This window comes from Mus caroli, chromosome 8 (genome assembly GCF_900094665.2).
Source record: "Mus caroli chromosome 8, CAROLI_EIJ_v1.1, whole genome shotgun sequence".
Classification (NCBI taxonomy): domain Eukaryota; kingdom Metazoa; phylum Chordata; class Mammalia; order Rodentia; family Muridae; genus Mus; species Mus caroli.
Genome location: NC_034577.1, coordinates 96809424 through 96823675, shown reverse-complemented (window position 1 = coordinate 96823675; position 14252 = coordinate 96809424). Strand labels below are relative to the sequence as shown.

General features: G+C 54.8%; 2 protein-coding genes across 5 annotated transcripts in view; one reads left to right on the top strand and one right to left on the bottom strand.

Annotated features, from left to right (window-relative positions):
* The window catches only part of Acd (ACD shelterin complex subunit and telomerase recruitment factor), a 3077-nt gene extending 1935 nt beyond the window's left edge, over positions 1 to 1142 (top strand). For all 3 annotated transcript variants that reach the window (XR_002378521.2, XM_021169656.2, XM_021169657.1), the window contains 3 exons: positions 325 to 683; positions 798 to 889; positions 969 to 1142. Coding sequence is in view for 2 of the 3 variants with exons in the window: in XM_021169656.2 (XP_021025315.1) it covers positions 325 to 683; positions 798 to 889; positions 969 to 1041 (524 nt within the window). In the remaining variant the exon portion in view is untranslated. The remainder of the gene's footprint in view (positions 1 to 324; positions 684 to 797; positions 890 to 968) is intronic.
* On the bottom strand, positions 1103 to 13351 carry Carmil2 (capping protein regulator and myosin 1 linker 2). 2 transcript variants are annotated; one of them, XM_021169655.2, is made up of 39 exons: positions 13235 to 13289; positions 12892 to 12983; positions 12745 to 12795; positions 12129 to 12191; positions 11883 to 12007; positions 11685 to 11776; positions 11215 to 11285; positions 11024 to 11097; positions 10817 to 10892; positions 10645 to 10733; positions 10468 to 10562; positions 10307 to 10393; positions 10109 to 10221; positions 9898 to 10013; positions 9729 to 9845; positions 9526 to 9630; positions 9287 to 9356; positions 9091 to 9172; positions 8881 to 8977; positions 8741 to 8798; positions 8436 to 8608; positions 8123 to 8285; positions 7943 to 8041; positions 6940 to 7068; positions 6734 to 6847; positions 6400 to 6560; positions 6238 to 6325; positions 5968 to 6108; positions 5766 to 5832; positions 5078 to 5313; positions 4199 to 4299; positions 3756 to 4116; positions 3549 to 3671; positions 2372 to 2408; positions 2174 to 2245; positions 1863 to 2084; positions 1660 to 1740; positions 1354 to 1431; positions 1103 to 1268 (listed from the first exon to the last, which is right to left on the bottom strand). In XM_021169655.2, exons 1-39 carry the CDS (start codon positions 13272 to 13274, stop codon positions 1156 to 1158), a joined length of 4272 nt encoding a protein of 1423 aa, XP_021025314.1. In that variant the 5' UTR covers positions 13275 to 13289; the 3' UTR covers positions 1103 to 1155. The 2 variants fall into 2 exon arrangements, with proteins under 2 accessions (XP_021025314.1, XP_021025313.1); XM_021169654.2 differs by lacking the exon at positions 1660 to 1740 and having other exon boundaries at positions 9729 to 9805; positions 9936 to 10013; positions 13235 to 13351.
* Positions 13352 to 14252: the final 901 nt, after the last annotated feature.

The following is a 14252-nucleotide window of genomic DNA, read 5'->3' as shown; positions in this document are numbered from 1 at the left end:
TTTTTTTTTTTGAGACAGGGTTTCTCTGTGTAGCCCTGGCTGTCTTGGAACTCACTCTGTAGACCAGGCTGGCCTCAAACTCAGAAATCCACCAGCCTCTGCCTCTCAAGTGCTGGGATTAAAGGTGTGCGCCACCACTGCCCAGCATCCAGGGACTCATCTTTGTCCTTCGCCCAGTTCCTTTGGCTCAGGCTATGAGCACTCAGTACTCTGGGCCAGATTACTCGACTGTGGAGAGGCTGTGAAATGCTGTATAACACTCACAGGCACTCAGCTGTCCTGAGCAGAGAGGTCTGTGCTCACACCCCGTTTCCTTTCCCCCAGGAACCCCCGCTTCACCCAGCCACATGCCCCTGGAGGAAAGTGGTGGCAGCGTTAGCCTTCTGTCAGCCTTGGCTACATCGGACCCTGGGCAGATGGACAACTCCCACTCTCCACCAGCTGTTGGCTCAACCTCCCCAAGAGCTCAGGCCCCCAATTCCCCACCCTGCAGTTCTACACCCAGCTCCCTACTCTTGAACTGCAGCCCCAGTCTTTCACCCATTCGCCCTGCCCCTAGATCACACCAGGCCTGTGAGACCAGAGCTCAGGCTCCTAAGCTGGAGTTCCGGGAGTTCCGGTGGTCCATCAAGAAACGGCAGCTTCTTCCAAGAACCAGCGCCCAGGAGCTCTGCTCCGTGTGGGTGAGGACTGTAACTGGAAGGGAAACTGGGCACAGTGTGGAGAGGGGCTAAGAGTAGACTTGGATGGTATTAGCGGTCTTTACTGGACTCTCTGAGATACTTCACCCCTTCCAGGAACCCCCAAAGAGGCATCGTGATACTTCTGCATTCCAGTATAAATACGAGACACCCTCTGCCTCCCTCCACACCCAGGTCCAAACTGCCAGGTGAGTGTTTGGGGTGGCTTTGCCCGTGTTGGTCACCAGTCTTGGGTAACCCTGACCTCTGGGTGTGGTTTCCTTACAGGCTTTCTCCTCAGCTTGTAGCTTGGGCCTTGAATATAGTGATGGAGTCAGAGTCTGAGTCAACCCAGGTATGAAGAGTCACGGGGACATATCAGAGGACACATGGGCTGACGGACAGACAGTATTCCACGCTCTGTTTCATTCAAGTTTTTTAATAAAATAATTTCATGCGGCAGGAGGAGAGAGGTTCAGGGGTTGGGGCCGCCGCCTCTTTGGTCTGTGGCTGGGGAGGGAGGGCTCCGCTCAGGGCTGGAGGGTTCTGTGGGGTACGGAGAAAGAGGCTTGGATCCAAGGCCAGAGCCTGTGAAGGGAGATGGAGAGAGACAATGCTAGGCTTGTACTGAGCAGTCGTATCAGCTTCCCAGCTGGCCCGTGCCCACTCTCACCTAAGCTTGGGGATGGGGGTGCCTCGAGCTTCGGCCTACGCTTGAGGACAGGGGAGCGCTGCAGCCGGAGGGGCCGTTCTAAAAAGGATACAGAAAAAACTCACTAGCTGTCCCCCAACCTTTCTGGTCCACCTTGAGTGCACGCAAAACCATGCACACGCTACGCCCATAGATTGTCCAGCAAGTGTCCTCCCACCCTAGCTGAGGTGGGCCTTCAGGAGGTGGTGCTGTCCGAGGACCAAGACTGATTGAGCCCACCTCCCCCTTTCTCCTGCACTCAAGCACAGACAGAGGGGTCTCCCTCACCCGCGGGGGCCTGGAGCTGGTCCTCATGCACAGACACTGCTCGCCGGCCTGCCGAAAGAGGCCTCGGCCTCAGCTGGCCATCTAGAGGAGGCCCAGATGTCAGAGGATGTTCCCATACTCTGCCCACACCCAGCCTTCGCCTCCCACCTTCGGCCTTCCCAGATGAGTCGGGTTCCTAGCCTAGAAGTGGGGTGCCTACCTACCTTCATTCCTAGGGCCCAAGCAGGGGTCCTCTGGGAGACTCAGGATGTCTGGGGCGGGGCTGGTTCTTCGGGGACTTGGGCTGGGACATGGGGAGGGGGGCCCTGGACCATCCTGTTGGCCCCAACCACGGCCTCTGAGCTCTGCATTCAGCTGTTGTCCCAGTGTCTTCCAGGTGGCAGACTCAGGCCCCTGGCCTCCTGGCCCAGGTCTGCATGAGGGATCTGGGTAGAGAAGAGTGTCAGCTAACACCCAAGCCTGTCTGTGGAATGGTTCTGAGCGGCAGTCTGATACCCAGTGGCCCCCCACTCACCAGCAGACACAGAGTGGGTCCGGGACTTGATTGAGATGGGAGGGGTCTCTGTGGAACTGTCCATAATGTCACCTGCAAGGAAGGATTAGAGGCTTAGGTGTCAGACCTTAGTGGTGGAGGGAGGGAGCCTTAGGGGTTATCTGAGGCCACCTTGTCCCCCAGCATACATCTCCTTGTCCCAGGTGGGGTCCTACTCACCATCAGAGCCTGCCTTCTTGATCTCGCCATCTTTACTCTGTAGGAAACACATGAGTCAGACAGCAGCCCTGCCACCCTGACCCTGGCCTCGTCTCTGTCCAATGTTGTTAAAACCCAGCTACAGAATGCATAGCATAGGCTGGCTAGAGCATGGTAAAGCCAGTTTCCACCCTCTGACCTTACAGTCTGGGATAGACAAATAGCTAACACGCAAAAATGTTCATGTTGGTCATGACAAGTAGATTTTGTTTGTTTGCTTTTGAGATAGTCTTGCTGTAGACAGCTCAGGCTAGTCTTACTTGCAATCCTCCTGCCCCAGCTTTCTGAATGCTGAGATTACCGCCACATCCAGCAGATAATAATGTGGTTTCTTAGTTCTATGACGTGCCACACTTTAACATCACTACATTCAGGCCAGGTCTCACTGCATACGTTCTTCCTGAAAAGCTATTTAAATGGATGGCATACAGAGGTGTAGTTCCTAATAAAGACTGTGATTGTAGTAATGTTATCCGGGTGACCATGGAAGGGTGTCAGGGAAGGCTGGAAAGGAGCCTGTATAATCTAGTACATGACCCGACAGTCAGAGAATAAAAACCAATGGTCAAGTGAGGCTTCAAAGAAAAACAGGTCTAAGGTGGCCAGTACCAAGGTCCTGTGAGATCTCACAGCAGGATTAGGAATCTGGATAAAGGGGCTGGAGAGATGGCTCAGCAGCTAAGAGCACTGACTACTCTTCGAGAGGACCTGAGTTCAACTCCCAGCAACCATCTGTAATGGGATCCAATGCTAGTTTCTGGTGTGTCTGAAGACAGAAGGCAGTGACAGTGTACTCACATAAATATTAAAAAAAAAAAAAAAAAAAACAACAAAAAACAAAACAAAAGGCATCTGGATAAGGAAGTTCCTGGAGGACTTTCAGGTATAGGTAAAACAAGGTCAAATTTCTGTTAATTTCTTCTTCAGAGAAAGGAGTTCCCTATACCCTAGAAGATCTGAACCAGGTCAGAAGCAAGAAGGAAGAAAGTTCTCCTTCTTGCCTCTTGAGGGATGAGAACATGTAACTGATAATTAGATCTATTCCCACCATGTGTTTCTCCCTTCTTGGTCACATATGTCACCCACAGATTACCACATGCCACCTGCCCCCGCAGTTCACCCCCCACCCCCAACTCACTTGCTTCCTCTTGCTCTCCGCACCCCCACTGCCCCTGCTCACGCCGATTCTCTGTAGCATCACTTGTACCCGCTGCTCAAAAGATGGAGCTAGTTCTGTGTCTCCCCGTTCCAGAGGCCGCCTCTGAGGACAGAGATGCCTAAGTGGTGAGAGAGCCCACCCACCGCTCTGTTCCTGAAGAGCCTCAGCCCCGGCCCCTGGCCTTACCTTATCAGGTCTGGTACCCACGGCTGCTTCCTCCTCAGCAGGTAGCAGTATCATGGAGTAGGCCTTGCTTTCCCTCGTGTACCGAGGCCGATTTCTGCGAGCAGGGTCAGGGCTGCTGGTGCCGCCTTCCGCCCCTCCAGGTTCTTCACCACGGCCTGGACGGGCCGGTGGTCGCAGCAGATCCCCAAGTGTGGATTTTCTGGCCCGAGCTGCTGCTCCAGGGCTAGTCTCCAGGTCAGGTCGCGGACCCCTTGTTGAACGAGGTTTCTTAAAGGCAAAGAGGGTACCCAGCTTCTTTCGAAGTGTGCGGGGGACAGGAGTGGCACCACCCTCGGTGGCTGGATCCTCCTCTGGGGCCCAGCTGTAGGAATAACCATCAGTGAGTGAAGAAACTCAGGGATGTTCCACCCTCCTCCGCCCCCAGTCAACCGACCCTCACTCACAAGTGATCCTGCTGGATCAGCCTTTTGGAGAAGAACTCCTCCACACCCTCATCCACGCGAGCAGTGAGCCCATTTCCTTCTTGAAGCAGGGCTGGGGGCACCTGGGAGACATTGGGAGGTTAGGAGTCAGGACTGACAACTGTGACTCTTCTCCCTAAACATCCTCTCCTTCCCAGTGGCCTGGCCTGAGTACATCCCGGAGCTGGAGACTTGTCTGTACCACTCTGGCTTTCATTCTTCATTGCTGTCACAGCACACCCGCCCAGTCCAGAAGCTGCTATACCCTGAACCACCTGGCTGTCACTAAGCAAACACCTATGGGTCGCACATTGCAATATGCCGTCCCTTCTACTCCCAACAGTTCCCTGCAGTACCCTAACCTTCCACCTCCACACCACACCACCCGGCCTCTCATCCCGGCTCAGTGGCGCCGCTGCTGCGTCAGACCCTCAGGGGGCCTCAGGCCAGCTCCTCCTCTCCTTCTGCCAGTGCCCACTACCCTTGCCAGTACCCAACCCACACATACATCCACCCGCTGGTACACAGCAGACGCAGGAGTGTCCCGCGGTCCAGCTGCCCAGTGTTTTTCAGCAACCTTAGGAGAGGGAGGGCAAGGCGGACACCCGCTCTCGCACGTTCACCCATAGAGCAGACCACTACAAGGAGGGGGTCCACCATCTAGTAGCTCCTCACAGGAAAGTCACACACCATGGCCCGTTATTGCCATGGCCTGAGGATGAGGGTGGCCAGAAAGATGATAGGGCGCGATCCGGTGGCCTTGGGCCTCCACAACCCATCTTCCAGTCTTCTGTCTCAAGTGAAGAGTGAATGGTCCACCCATGACCCTCAAGAGGGGCGAGGGGGAAGGGAAGCACTTACCTGGGGGCCCCCCGGCGGCGGGCGGTGGTGGTGCTGGCGACGTGGTCTCGGTCGGGCTCGGGTTGGGTGGCGTAGGGGTTGCCCGGCGGGTGGCAGGTCCATGCGAGGCAGAGGGCCGGCGGGGGGCCCCGGGGCGGCGGGGCTTGGAGAGCCGCGTGCAGACGGCCCAGCCTGCGGCTCTGCATCTTCCCCCGGAGCTGCCAGCTCGGGGTCCCGTTCCGCTTCCTCAGCAGCACCTGAGGCAAAAGCACCAGAAGAGCACAGAGCGTCGAACCCGGGGAGGTGGCGGAGGCGCTAGGGAGGGTGGCGGGGACCCGCCCAGGGCGCGGGGAGGGGCCCGGCTACGCCGCCCGCCCCTCCCCCAGTCGCCGCTGTCCGTGGTGCTGAGCGCGGCCCCGAGTGCGCGCGACTTTGTGCCGCCGCCAAGCATGCGCGTCCTGGGGTTAGGGAAAGGGGAGGAGGAGGTAGGGAAGGAGGTATCTTAGTGTTATTCTGTTCTGGTCCCACAGGGTTCTGAGAACAGCTGACTCCGGCTTTCTCCCTGGCTTGGCTCGGGGAAGGGCTAGGGTACACCCGGGACAGGGCTGAATGAGTGTCCAGATTTAACAGAGCTTCAGTCCACTTGGATTAAACTCTCTTACTCCAGGGCCTGACTTACCATGAAGGGAGGAGACCAGGCCTGACTTACCATGAAGGGAGGAGACCAGGTGAAAACAGTTACTAGGCTCAAGCCATTTCCATGAAGAACTATTATCCTGGTGGGATGGGTACAGCCTCAGTCTAGGGTTAGGATGGGGTATGACCCAGACCTGCTTCTCACCTTCTACATTTCAGAGCAAGAAGGAGAAAGCCAGCCGGGGTTCTAGGCTTGGAATTCTGAAGACACTCACCTTTTCTTTCTCCTCTTCCTTCTCCGTGGGAAAGAAAAGCTCTTCCAATCCCCCAGTCTCAAGGGGGCTGAGCTCATTTCCACCCAGTGGTGGTACAGCAGGGGTCATGGTCACTGGTGCCTGCTGAGTTAGACTCTCCACCTGTAATACCAAGCCACCCAAAGATAGGCAGAACTAAGTAGCTAGCTTGTGACCCCAGAAGTCATTTCAGGGTTGCCCGTGAGTGTTAAACAAGTTACTCATGAAATGTGTTCAAAGCTTCCCCCTCACCAGTCGATCTCGGGCTGCATGAAGACCTGCAAGAGCCTGAGCCACAATGCTCTCTGCTAGGGTCCCAGTGATTGACAGGCGCATGTCCCTGAAGGCAAGAGACAGTGAGGATTAGTGTGCTGTCTCTGTCCAGCATTGCCCAGCCCAGTTGGGCTTGCTCACCTCAGCCTAGAGAAGGCATCTTGCAGCAGATGTTCCGGAAGCAGCTCTGGGAGGCCCCCGGAGCCCACCAGAACTCCCTCTAGCTGCTTCCTCCAGTCAGGTGTCTGCAACATCTGTGGGCAGAGGCTCCTTGCGGTATCCAGGGTGGTCTGAGTGAAGTCCTGGGCAAAGGTTACAAAACGTTAGCAGTATGGCTAGAACCCAGCCCCTTTGGCTTTGAAGGTGTGAGTTCCCATTAAACCACTGCTGACTAAGGGCCTATCCCAGACAAGCCTGTGGAATGAGGGTCAAGCCTGCATGTGGAGGTGCGGCTGGGGCAGGACTAGTACCTTACCTGGATGTCCTGGCGGCAGATCTCTCCCACCTGACCCAGGAGGCTCTCTAGCTTCTGCTGCAGCTGCCAGTGGTGGCTTGGGGACCTCCCAGCCTCATAGAGAATGGGAAGGATCTGGGGGGGGGGGACCAAGGAACAAAAGGACTTGCAAGCTGGCACATGATTGGGAGCAGAAAGGTCCTCAGAGCAGGAAAGAGGGTGCTCACACTGAGAGAGAGGTTGGCATTCTGGATGGCGTCCTCAGCCTGGTGCACGGCAACCTCACCCTGGGGCCCAGCCCCACAGCCCAGCAGCTCCACGTGCTCCTGTACTGACTGGCATAGCTCGTTCNCCTCCTGGGGGGGGGGGGCAGGAGGGAGTCATGGATTAGTCCTCCCTTTGTCTCTCATCAGTCTCCCCGATTCTGCCTGTCTCCCTTCCAGGGTTTTCCTACAGGAAGACAAACTGTGAGGGAAACCCTATCTGATCACTTGATTATTTTCTCCAGGCCGAGAACAGGAAGGAAAGAAGCTTGGGTCACTCTGATTTCAAAGCTGTCACCTTAACCATCCATACAGAGAATAGTTGAGTGTGTGTGTATATGGTAGCGCACGCCTTTAATCCCAGCACTTGGGAGGCAGAGGCAGGCGGATTTCTGAGTTCGAGGCCAGCCTGGTCTACGGAGTGAGTTCCAAGACAGTCAGGGCTACAGAGAGTACACAGAGAAACCCTGTCTCAAAAAATAAATAAATAAATAAATAAATAAAATAAAATCAAGGCTTGGGCTGGGCAATGGTGGCACATGCCTTTAATCCTAGCACTTGGGAGGCAGAAGCAAGCAGATCTCTGCGAGTTTAAGGATATCCCAGGCTACACAGAGAAACCCTGTCTCAAGAAACCAAAACCAAACAAAAGAATTGAGGCTTGGGAATGCAGAGGTCAGAATAATACAAAAAGATGGGTTAATGAAAGGAAATTAAAGCCAGAGATAGGACTGCTGGAGTTAGCCACACAGTCAGTGAAGAGAGGTTAGTCCTTAAATGGGAAGTCGAATAAAGAGGCTACAGCAAGGACAGCCTATTTAAACCCTTAAAGCAGCCAAATGTTACACAGGAAGCTGTTTCAAGAAAAGGAAATTGTTTGAGACATAGAACTCAGCACTGTGGCCCAGAAAAGTCAGACTCTGACTCAGGTGCTCAGGTATTCAAGATTAGGGCAAGGGGCACTAACCTGCTCTGAGTGGTCTGAAATCAGACCCAAGGGCTGAAGGCAGGGCTTGAGGTCCGAAGTAGAGTCTGCCTGGTTGTTCCTCCAGAGACAGGCTTGGATCTGCAGTCAAAGAGATGGTGAGAAACGCCAGGGGGTGGAGTCACCACATACAAAAGGGCAGAGAGAAGCAAGGACCCCCACCTGATGGACCGCTCGAGTTGTCAGTTCTGGCCGGCTGCGATGAGCCTGGGTTACATCGTTCAGTGGCAGCGGCATGGACTTGAGGCTGTGGTTCTGTTCCAGGGCTTGCGCCACATCCAGCAGGCCCAGAGCAGATGTGTTGTTCCGGTCCCAGATCACAGACCTGGGCCCCACCAGGCTTCAGCAGGGGCAGAACCCAGCCCAACCCTCTGGCCTTATCCAATCACCTGTCTCATCAGCATGTATACCTTAAACCCATACACCCATCTTGCCCTCTCCTGCCGGTCCCAGCCCTTATCGTGATTATGCCCACCGTAGCCTGGTGTTGACGCGTAGAGCCTTGGCTAGCATCTTGGCGCCAGCATCCCCTATGGCATTGCCACTGATATCCAGCGCTGTCAGTTTAGAATTGATGCCCAAAGCCCGGATCAGGACGCTGGCACCCTGCTTCAACCGCGACTCAGCCACGGATAGCGACTGCAAAGGCTGGGGTTAAAAGGAAGGCACTGATGGATACATGGGCTCAGGTTCAGCAAAGAGGGTTTGAAGGAATATACATAAGAAGCATTACAAGATGTTAATTGCTTGAGGACCCCCTGCAGGGCTCTGTGAACTCACACAGTCTTCATCCTGCATTAGCTGGGCTATCCGATGCAGAACATCGTCCAGGGTCTCCCTGTGGAAAGGGGCTGCTATTAGGGAACTAAATGGGTGATGAAGTCCTTCCTGAGAGGTACAGGGATAGGCTTGGGACTCACTTGCACCGAACGTTGAAGTTCCTTCCAAGGGCCACGTGTTTCAGAGACCGGCTCCTCCCGATGGCAAGCACCAGCGTCACCATGTCGGAGCCAAAGCCTAGGGGTAACCAGAGTGACGCACAAATCACTCCTACCAGGTCAGGGTCCCCACCCTGGGGATCTGGTACAAATGATAGGAGCATGGATGGATGGGTTCCCTGGTGGCCTCACCATTATCCGACAGATCCAAGGAGCTCAAGGCACCCGCGTCACAAACTAAGTCTTGTATCACCTGGGCACCCACAGAGCGGAGCTGGAGGTGGAGGTAGGGTACACTCAGGATTATGCCTTGGTAGGGAAGGCCTCCCAGCCTCACTCTCAATAATGTGGACATGCTCTCAGCTCACAACCAGGACTGGGTACCTACCTCACACGCGCTGAGGTCTAGGTGCAGATCATGGATCTGAGTGTTGAGTGCAAGACCTTCTAGAAGGGCCCTGAGAGAGGGTAACACACAGGTGACAAGATCTGGGAACACGGGACTCAGCGCGAATGAACAAGTGCCAGGCAGGTTGGGGTTACAAAAGATTATGGGTGTCATAGAGGGGTGAGGCAGTGGAGGTCAAGAGACACTGCTCAAGGTTGTGACTGCACGTGAGGACTGACCTGAGTGCTTCAGGTGGCAGCTTGCAGCCCGCCAGGCCCAGGTGCCGTAGCATCCTGGCACCGCCAAGGAAGCGTTGCAGCACGGCTGGTGCCGCTTGAGACTTCCTGTGGTGAGGGGTGGAGAGCAGAAGAAGTGGGATTTAAGCTCAGGGGAGCTGATCCCCTCAAGTCATGTCCTTCCGAGCCTGCCTGGTGCCCCTTACATGCGAGAGAAGATATTCCTTGAAGCTTCCAGATGGGTGAGGCTGGAGCAGCAGCCACCAGATAAGGCTGTAAAGAGCTGAGAGGAAGGTGGTATTAGTGATAACCTTCCAGAAGCCCTGGCTTTCTCTGCCACGCTCCACTCTCCTTCCTACCCTGCTCAGGCACAGCCAAGCCCTACCACGCATCCCCCATGACCACACTCTCACCGTGCCTAGCGCGGCGTCAGTGCCTGCAAGATTCAAATACGCCAAGACGTTAGGACGACTCAGGAAAATATACAGGCCCTATGGAGGGAAAGAGGGAGGCAGGGGTTGCCTAAGGATCTGGCATCCCACTGACTCGGCTGTCCCAGTTTCTGACTTTAAAAACTGCTACTCACCCCATTATCCTGTGAGGGTCCCAGTGCCCCAGGGTTCCCAGAAAGATCCAGGTGGGTCAGGGTAGAGTCAAAGGTGGCATTCGTTGCCAGTGCCCTGCCTAGAGCTCTCATTCCTGGTGGTGGGTGGAAGGAGCGGCTGAGTATCAAGACACACTCACCTCACCTCGCCCCCTCCCAACCCTCCTCAGTCCCACCCACCTCGAGGTGTCAACCCTGTCTGTGCTAGGCTGAGTCTCCTCAAGGCTCCTGGACAATGCTCTAGGTGTCTGCTGAGTGCAGCCATACCTGTGGATAGAGCAGCTCTGTGAACCTCACCTCTTCTGGCTCGGCTGCCTTGGGTCTCCCAGATTCTGCCATACCTCTGTCATCCAGCAAGTTCCCAGACAGGCTGAGCTCCCGAAGTCCAGAATTAAAATGTCCTGCCAGGGCCTGGGCTAGTCGCCTAACGAAGTCTCTGAGGACCAAGACCCCAAGTGAGACTGACTCCCAGTCTCTCCACAGACCACAGGTTCCCAAGCCCAGCTCAGGCCTCTCACCCTCGCAGACCACAAGTCTCCAGCACCAGCTCCTCCAAATAGGAAGATTGACTCGTCATGTGCAGAATCTGTTCTGAGACCTCCAGGCTCTGAGAGCAAGAGGGTCGTGACTCATCAGGTTGAACTTTGACCCTTACACCCTTGGCACTCCCTTTTGTGTGTACCCTCTCACCAGCTTCATGTCCTCGCAGGAGAGGCGCCGGAACCACAGGTTATAAGATAAGGCAGCTACACTCAAGGCCAGGTCTCTATCGCGGGGAAGAGAAAACGCAGTGCTCAGGGCCTTCCAAACACAGGGCTCAGTCAGCATCCCCTCTACATACAGACCAGGAATTTGGGTGCTGGAGTTCTCTCCTCCCAATCCTGGCTGGCCTCATACCGGCTGCCAAAGTGGCTGAAATCTCCAAGGCAGAAGTGACGGCAGCCCTGGTGATGGTAGATAGTGTCCACATCCTAGACGTGAAGAAAATAAGTCCCAGCTAGCTTGGGGCCACAAAGGGTAGAGGGGCTTAGCACACACAAGGGGCGTCAAACACCCCCAGAGCTCCCCCAAAAGGGCCCTACCCTCACCCACTGAATCTCCTCTCGGAATGGGAAGCCATTGTAATCGCACAGAGCTTCGTATGTTTCCAAGAAGCCACCTAGAGAGGTGTTAGGGGAGTGATGGAGAGACAGACAGACACTAAGTCAGAGACAGGGGAAGGTCAGCCCCATAGTAGATGGCGGCAGTGATAAAAGTGGCCCTGTTCGGGCTGGTGAGATGGCTCAGTGGGTAAGAGCACCCGACTGCTCTTCCGAAGGTCCAGAGTTCAAATCCCAGCAACCACATGATGGCTCACAACCATCCGTAACGAGATCTGGCGCCCTCTTCTGGAGTGTCTGAAGACAGCTACAGTGTACTTACATATAATAAATAAATAAATAAATAAATAAATAAATAAAAGTGGCCCTGTTCACTTTGGGGAGCTCCCCAATACCAAGAGACTAGGATTGCATGGAGGCAAACTGGAAGGTTTATGCGGCTCTGACTTGGCCCTCACCGCACGGACTGCTGGGTATGGTGGACTCTAAGGGATGGCTTCTCTCCAGACGAGCCAGCAGAGACGAGGGTGTGGGCTTCCGGAATAGCTTCCTAGGCAGGGGATAAGGAGAAGAGGCAAAAGGGACTTCTAGCTCCTTGAAGGATGAAAAGCTTTCACTGAGGCCCTACCCCACCCCTTGGATTTTCTAGGCCTCACCCAAGGGTTGAGCGAGGGAAGACCTTTTTGATGGCAGCAGCTATGTGCTGAGCCAGCTGTTCAAGGGCAGCCACACAGGGAAACTCCAGGACCAGTTCAGGCAGGGACTCCAGCTCAAAGGTGACCTGGGGAAGGAGGAGTCTTTTGGATCCCTGCGTGGTGGAAGCGCTGTCCATTCAGAATGATGTGTGTAAGAATAAATGATCAAGCAGAGTGTAGGTTCAAGTTGGGGTCCAGCTTTCTTACCCGAGGGGGTGTTTCCTGTAGTGCCATGGCCTGGACCTCCAGGTAGCTGAATGTGCAGTCCACCTGGAAAGCACCCGAGTCATTCCGACTGACTGTTGCTACTCTCTTGAGCCTAGTTCGTTCGCCTTTCTTTCTTTCTTTCTTTCTTTCTTTCTTTCTTTCTTTCTTTCTTTCTTTCTTTCCTTCCTTCCTTTCTTTTTCTTTCCTGAGACAGGGTTTCTCTGTGTAGACCCGGCTGTCCGGTGCCAGGACTAAAGACGTGCACCACCACCTCCTAGCTTGTTCTTAAAATTTAAAAATTGTACTATTGGGTGTTTGCTGGCATGTTTGTCTCTGTACCACTCTTGTGTGCCTGGTTCCCAAAGATGCCAGAAGACGGTGGTGGGTGCCTTGGCACTAGAGTTCCAACCACTTGTGAGCCCACCTGGTGGTGGAAGAATTGAACCCAGGTCCTCTCTCCACAGCCCATGATTTTGTGGCATCCTGAGCTAGACCTGCCCAGACTTCCCTTCTGTCCGTTGTTGGAAAGTAAAAGCCATTATGGGCAAAGAAGACAGCTGCGCAAAGGCAGTCCCTTGATGAAGGGGAAGGGGTGTTGGCCCGGCCTGGGACTCACCCTCAGGGGAAGGCAGGTGTGCAGCAAATATGCCCTCCATCGAAGCAGTGCCTGGGGGGAGACAAAAGACTAATAATACTCTAGGGAAATCAAGTTTCTTTGTGCCGGGTCTGGTCACGGTCCTGAGCTTCACTCTGGCTACCGTACCAAGATATGGCTTTGCTCGGCACCCTCCTGGGGAAGCCAGGTTTTCAACAGCAGCTCCGCCTCCTTGGGCCACAGGAACCTGGTGATCTCGCCTGTGGAAAGACAATCTACTGGGTGACTTTGGTTCCTCTATTAGGGCTACCCTGTGCCCAAGGTCTGTGCTAGACTGAGTGCCCTATTCATGTGTGGTATTCATGTGTGGATCAGCTAGGAAGAAATAAAGCGGAATTTTAGGCACTGGCCCTCCCTCCAGAACAAAAACCCCTGGTCAAGTTCCCTAAGGCGCTGAGAGGTCTGGTTTGGAGTCAGGCTCTTCACGGCCAGGTGGGCTCCCAGGGCTTACCTCGCAGTTCACAGGATATGTCGTCTGGGGTCTGTGCCATAGGGCCGAGACGGCCCAATGAGCTCTGGCGGGAAAAAGCAGCCGGCAGGAGCGTACACAGGAAGCCAGGGGCCCAGGCAGCAGTGCAGCCACCTGCTCCTCCTGCAGCGGAAGGTACGCGCTTCTTCCTGCCAGGCCGCCCCCGGCCCGGCCCCTCCCCGCCCCGGCTTCGTTGGCTGAGTTCGCCCTGGGTGGGAGGTTGTGGGAGGATGGTCGAATCTTGACTGTTGCTGTCGCTCAGGGACTTTTCCTTCCGGGTACTCGGGTACTCATGGGTGTGGTGTGTAGGGGAGAGAGGGTCTTGCCTTTTCACGCCTTGCCTGGTGCCCTACTTCTACCCTGCCCCGTAGTCCCGGGCGCAAACACCAGGGGACGCCACCTTCCAGGAGATGCCAAAGGCCTAACTAACTTGATCTATCCCAAGACACAGGTTGGGTAGGTTGGAGTAACTCAAAGCAAGCCAGAGCAGGTGTCCTGTCTCTGTGCAGTAAAAATTACCCACCACCCAAGGTTCTGCCCTGCTCAGATACGAATTTGAGTCTGGCAACCTACTTGTAATCCCAGCACTGTAAAAACAGGCAGGAAGAAAAGAGGCTGGGTTGCACTTTTTTTTTTTCCCTCCCAGAGACAGGGTTTCTTTGCGTAGCCTGGGCTGTCCTGGAATTCACTTTGTATAGACCAGGCTGGCCTCGAACTCAGAAATCCACCTGCCTCTGCCTCCCGAGTGCTGGGATTAAAGGCGTGCGCCACCACGCCCGGTCTGGCGCATGCCTTTAATCTCAGCATTTGAGAGGTAGAGGCAGGTGGATTTCTGAGTTCGAGGCCAGCCTGGTCTACAAAGTGAGTTCCAGGACAGCCAGGGCTATCAGAGAAACCCTGTCTCGAAAAAAACAAAACAAAACAAAAAAAACCATCTAGAGCTCCACGGAGAAGCACAGAGCTTTGGACGTTGCTTAGACATAGTCTTATTCTGTAGCAC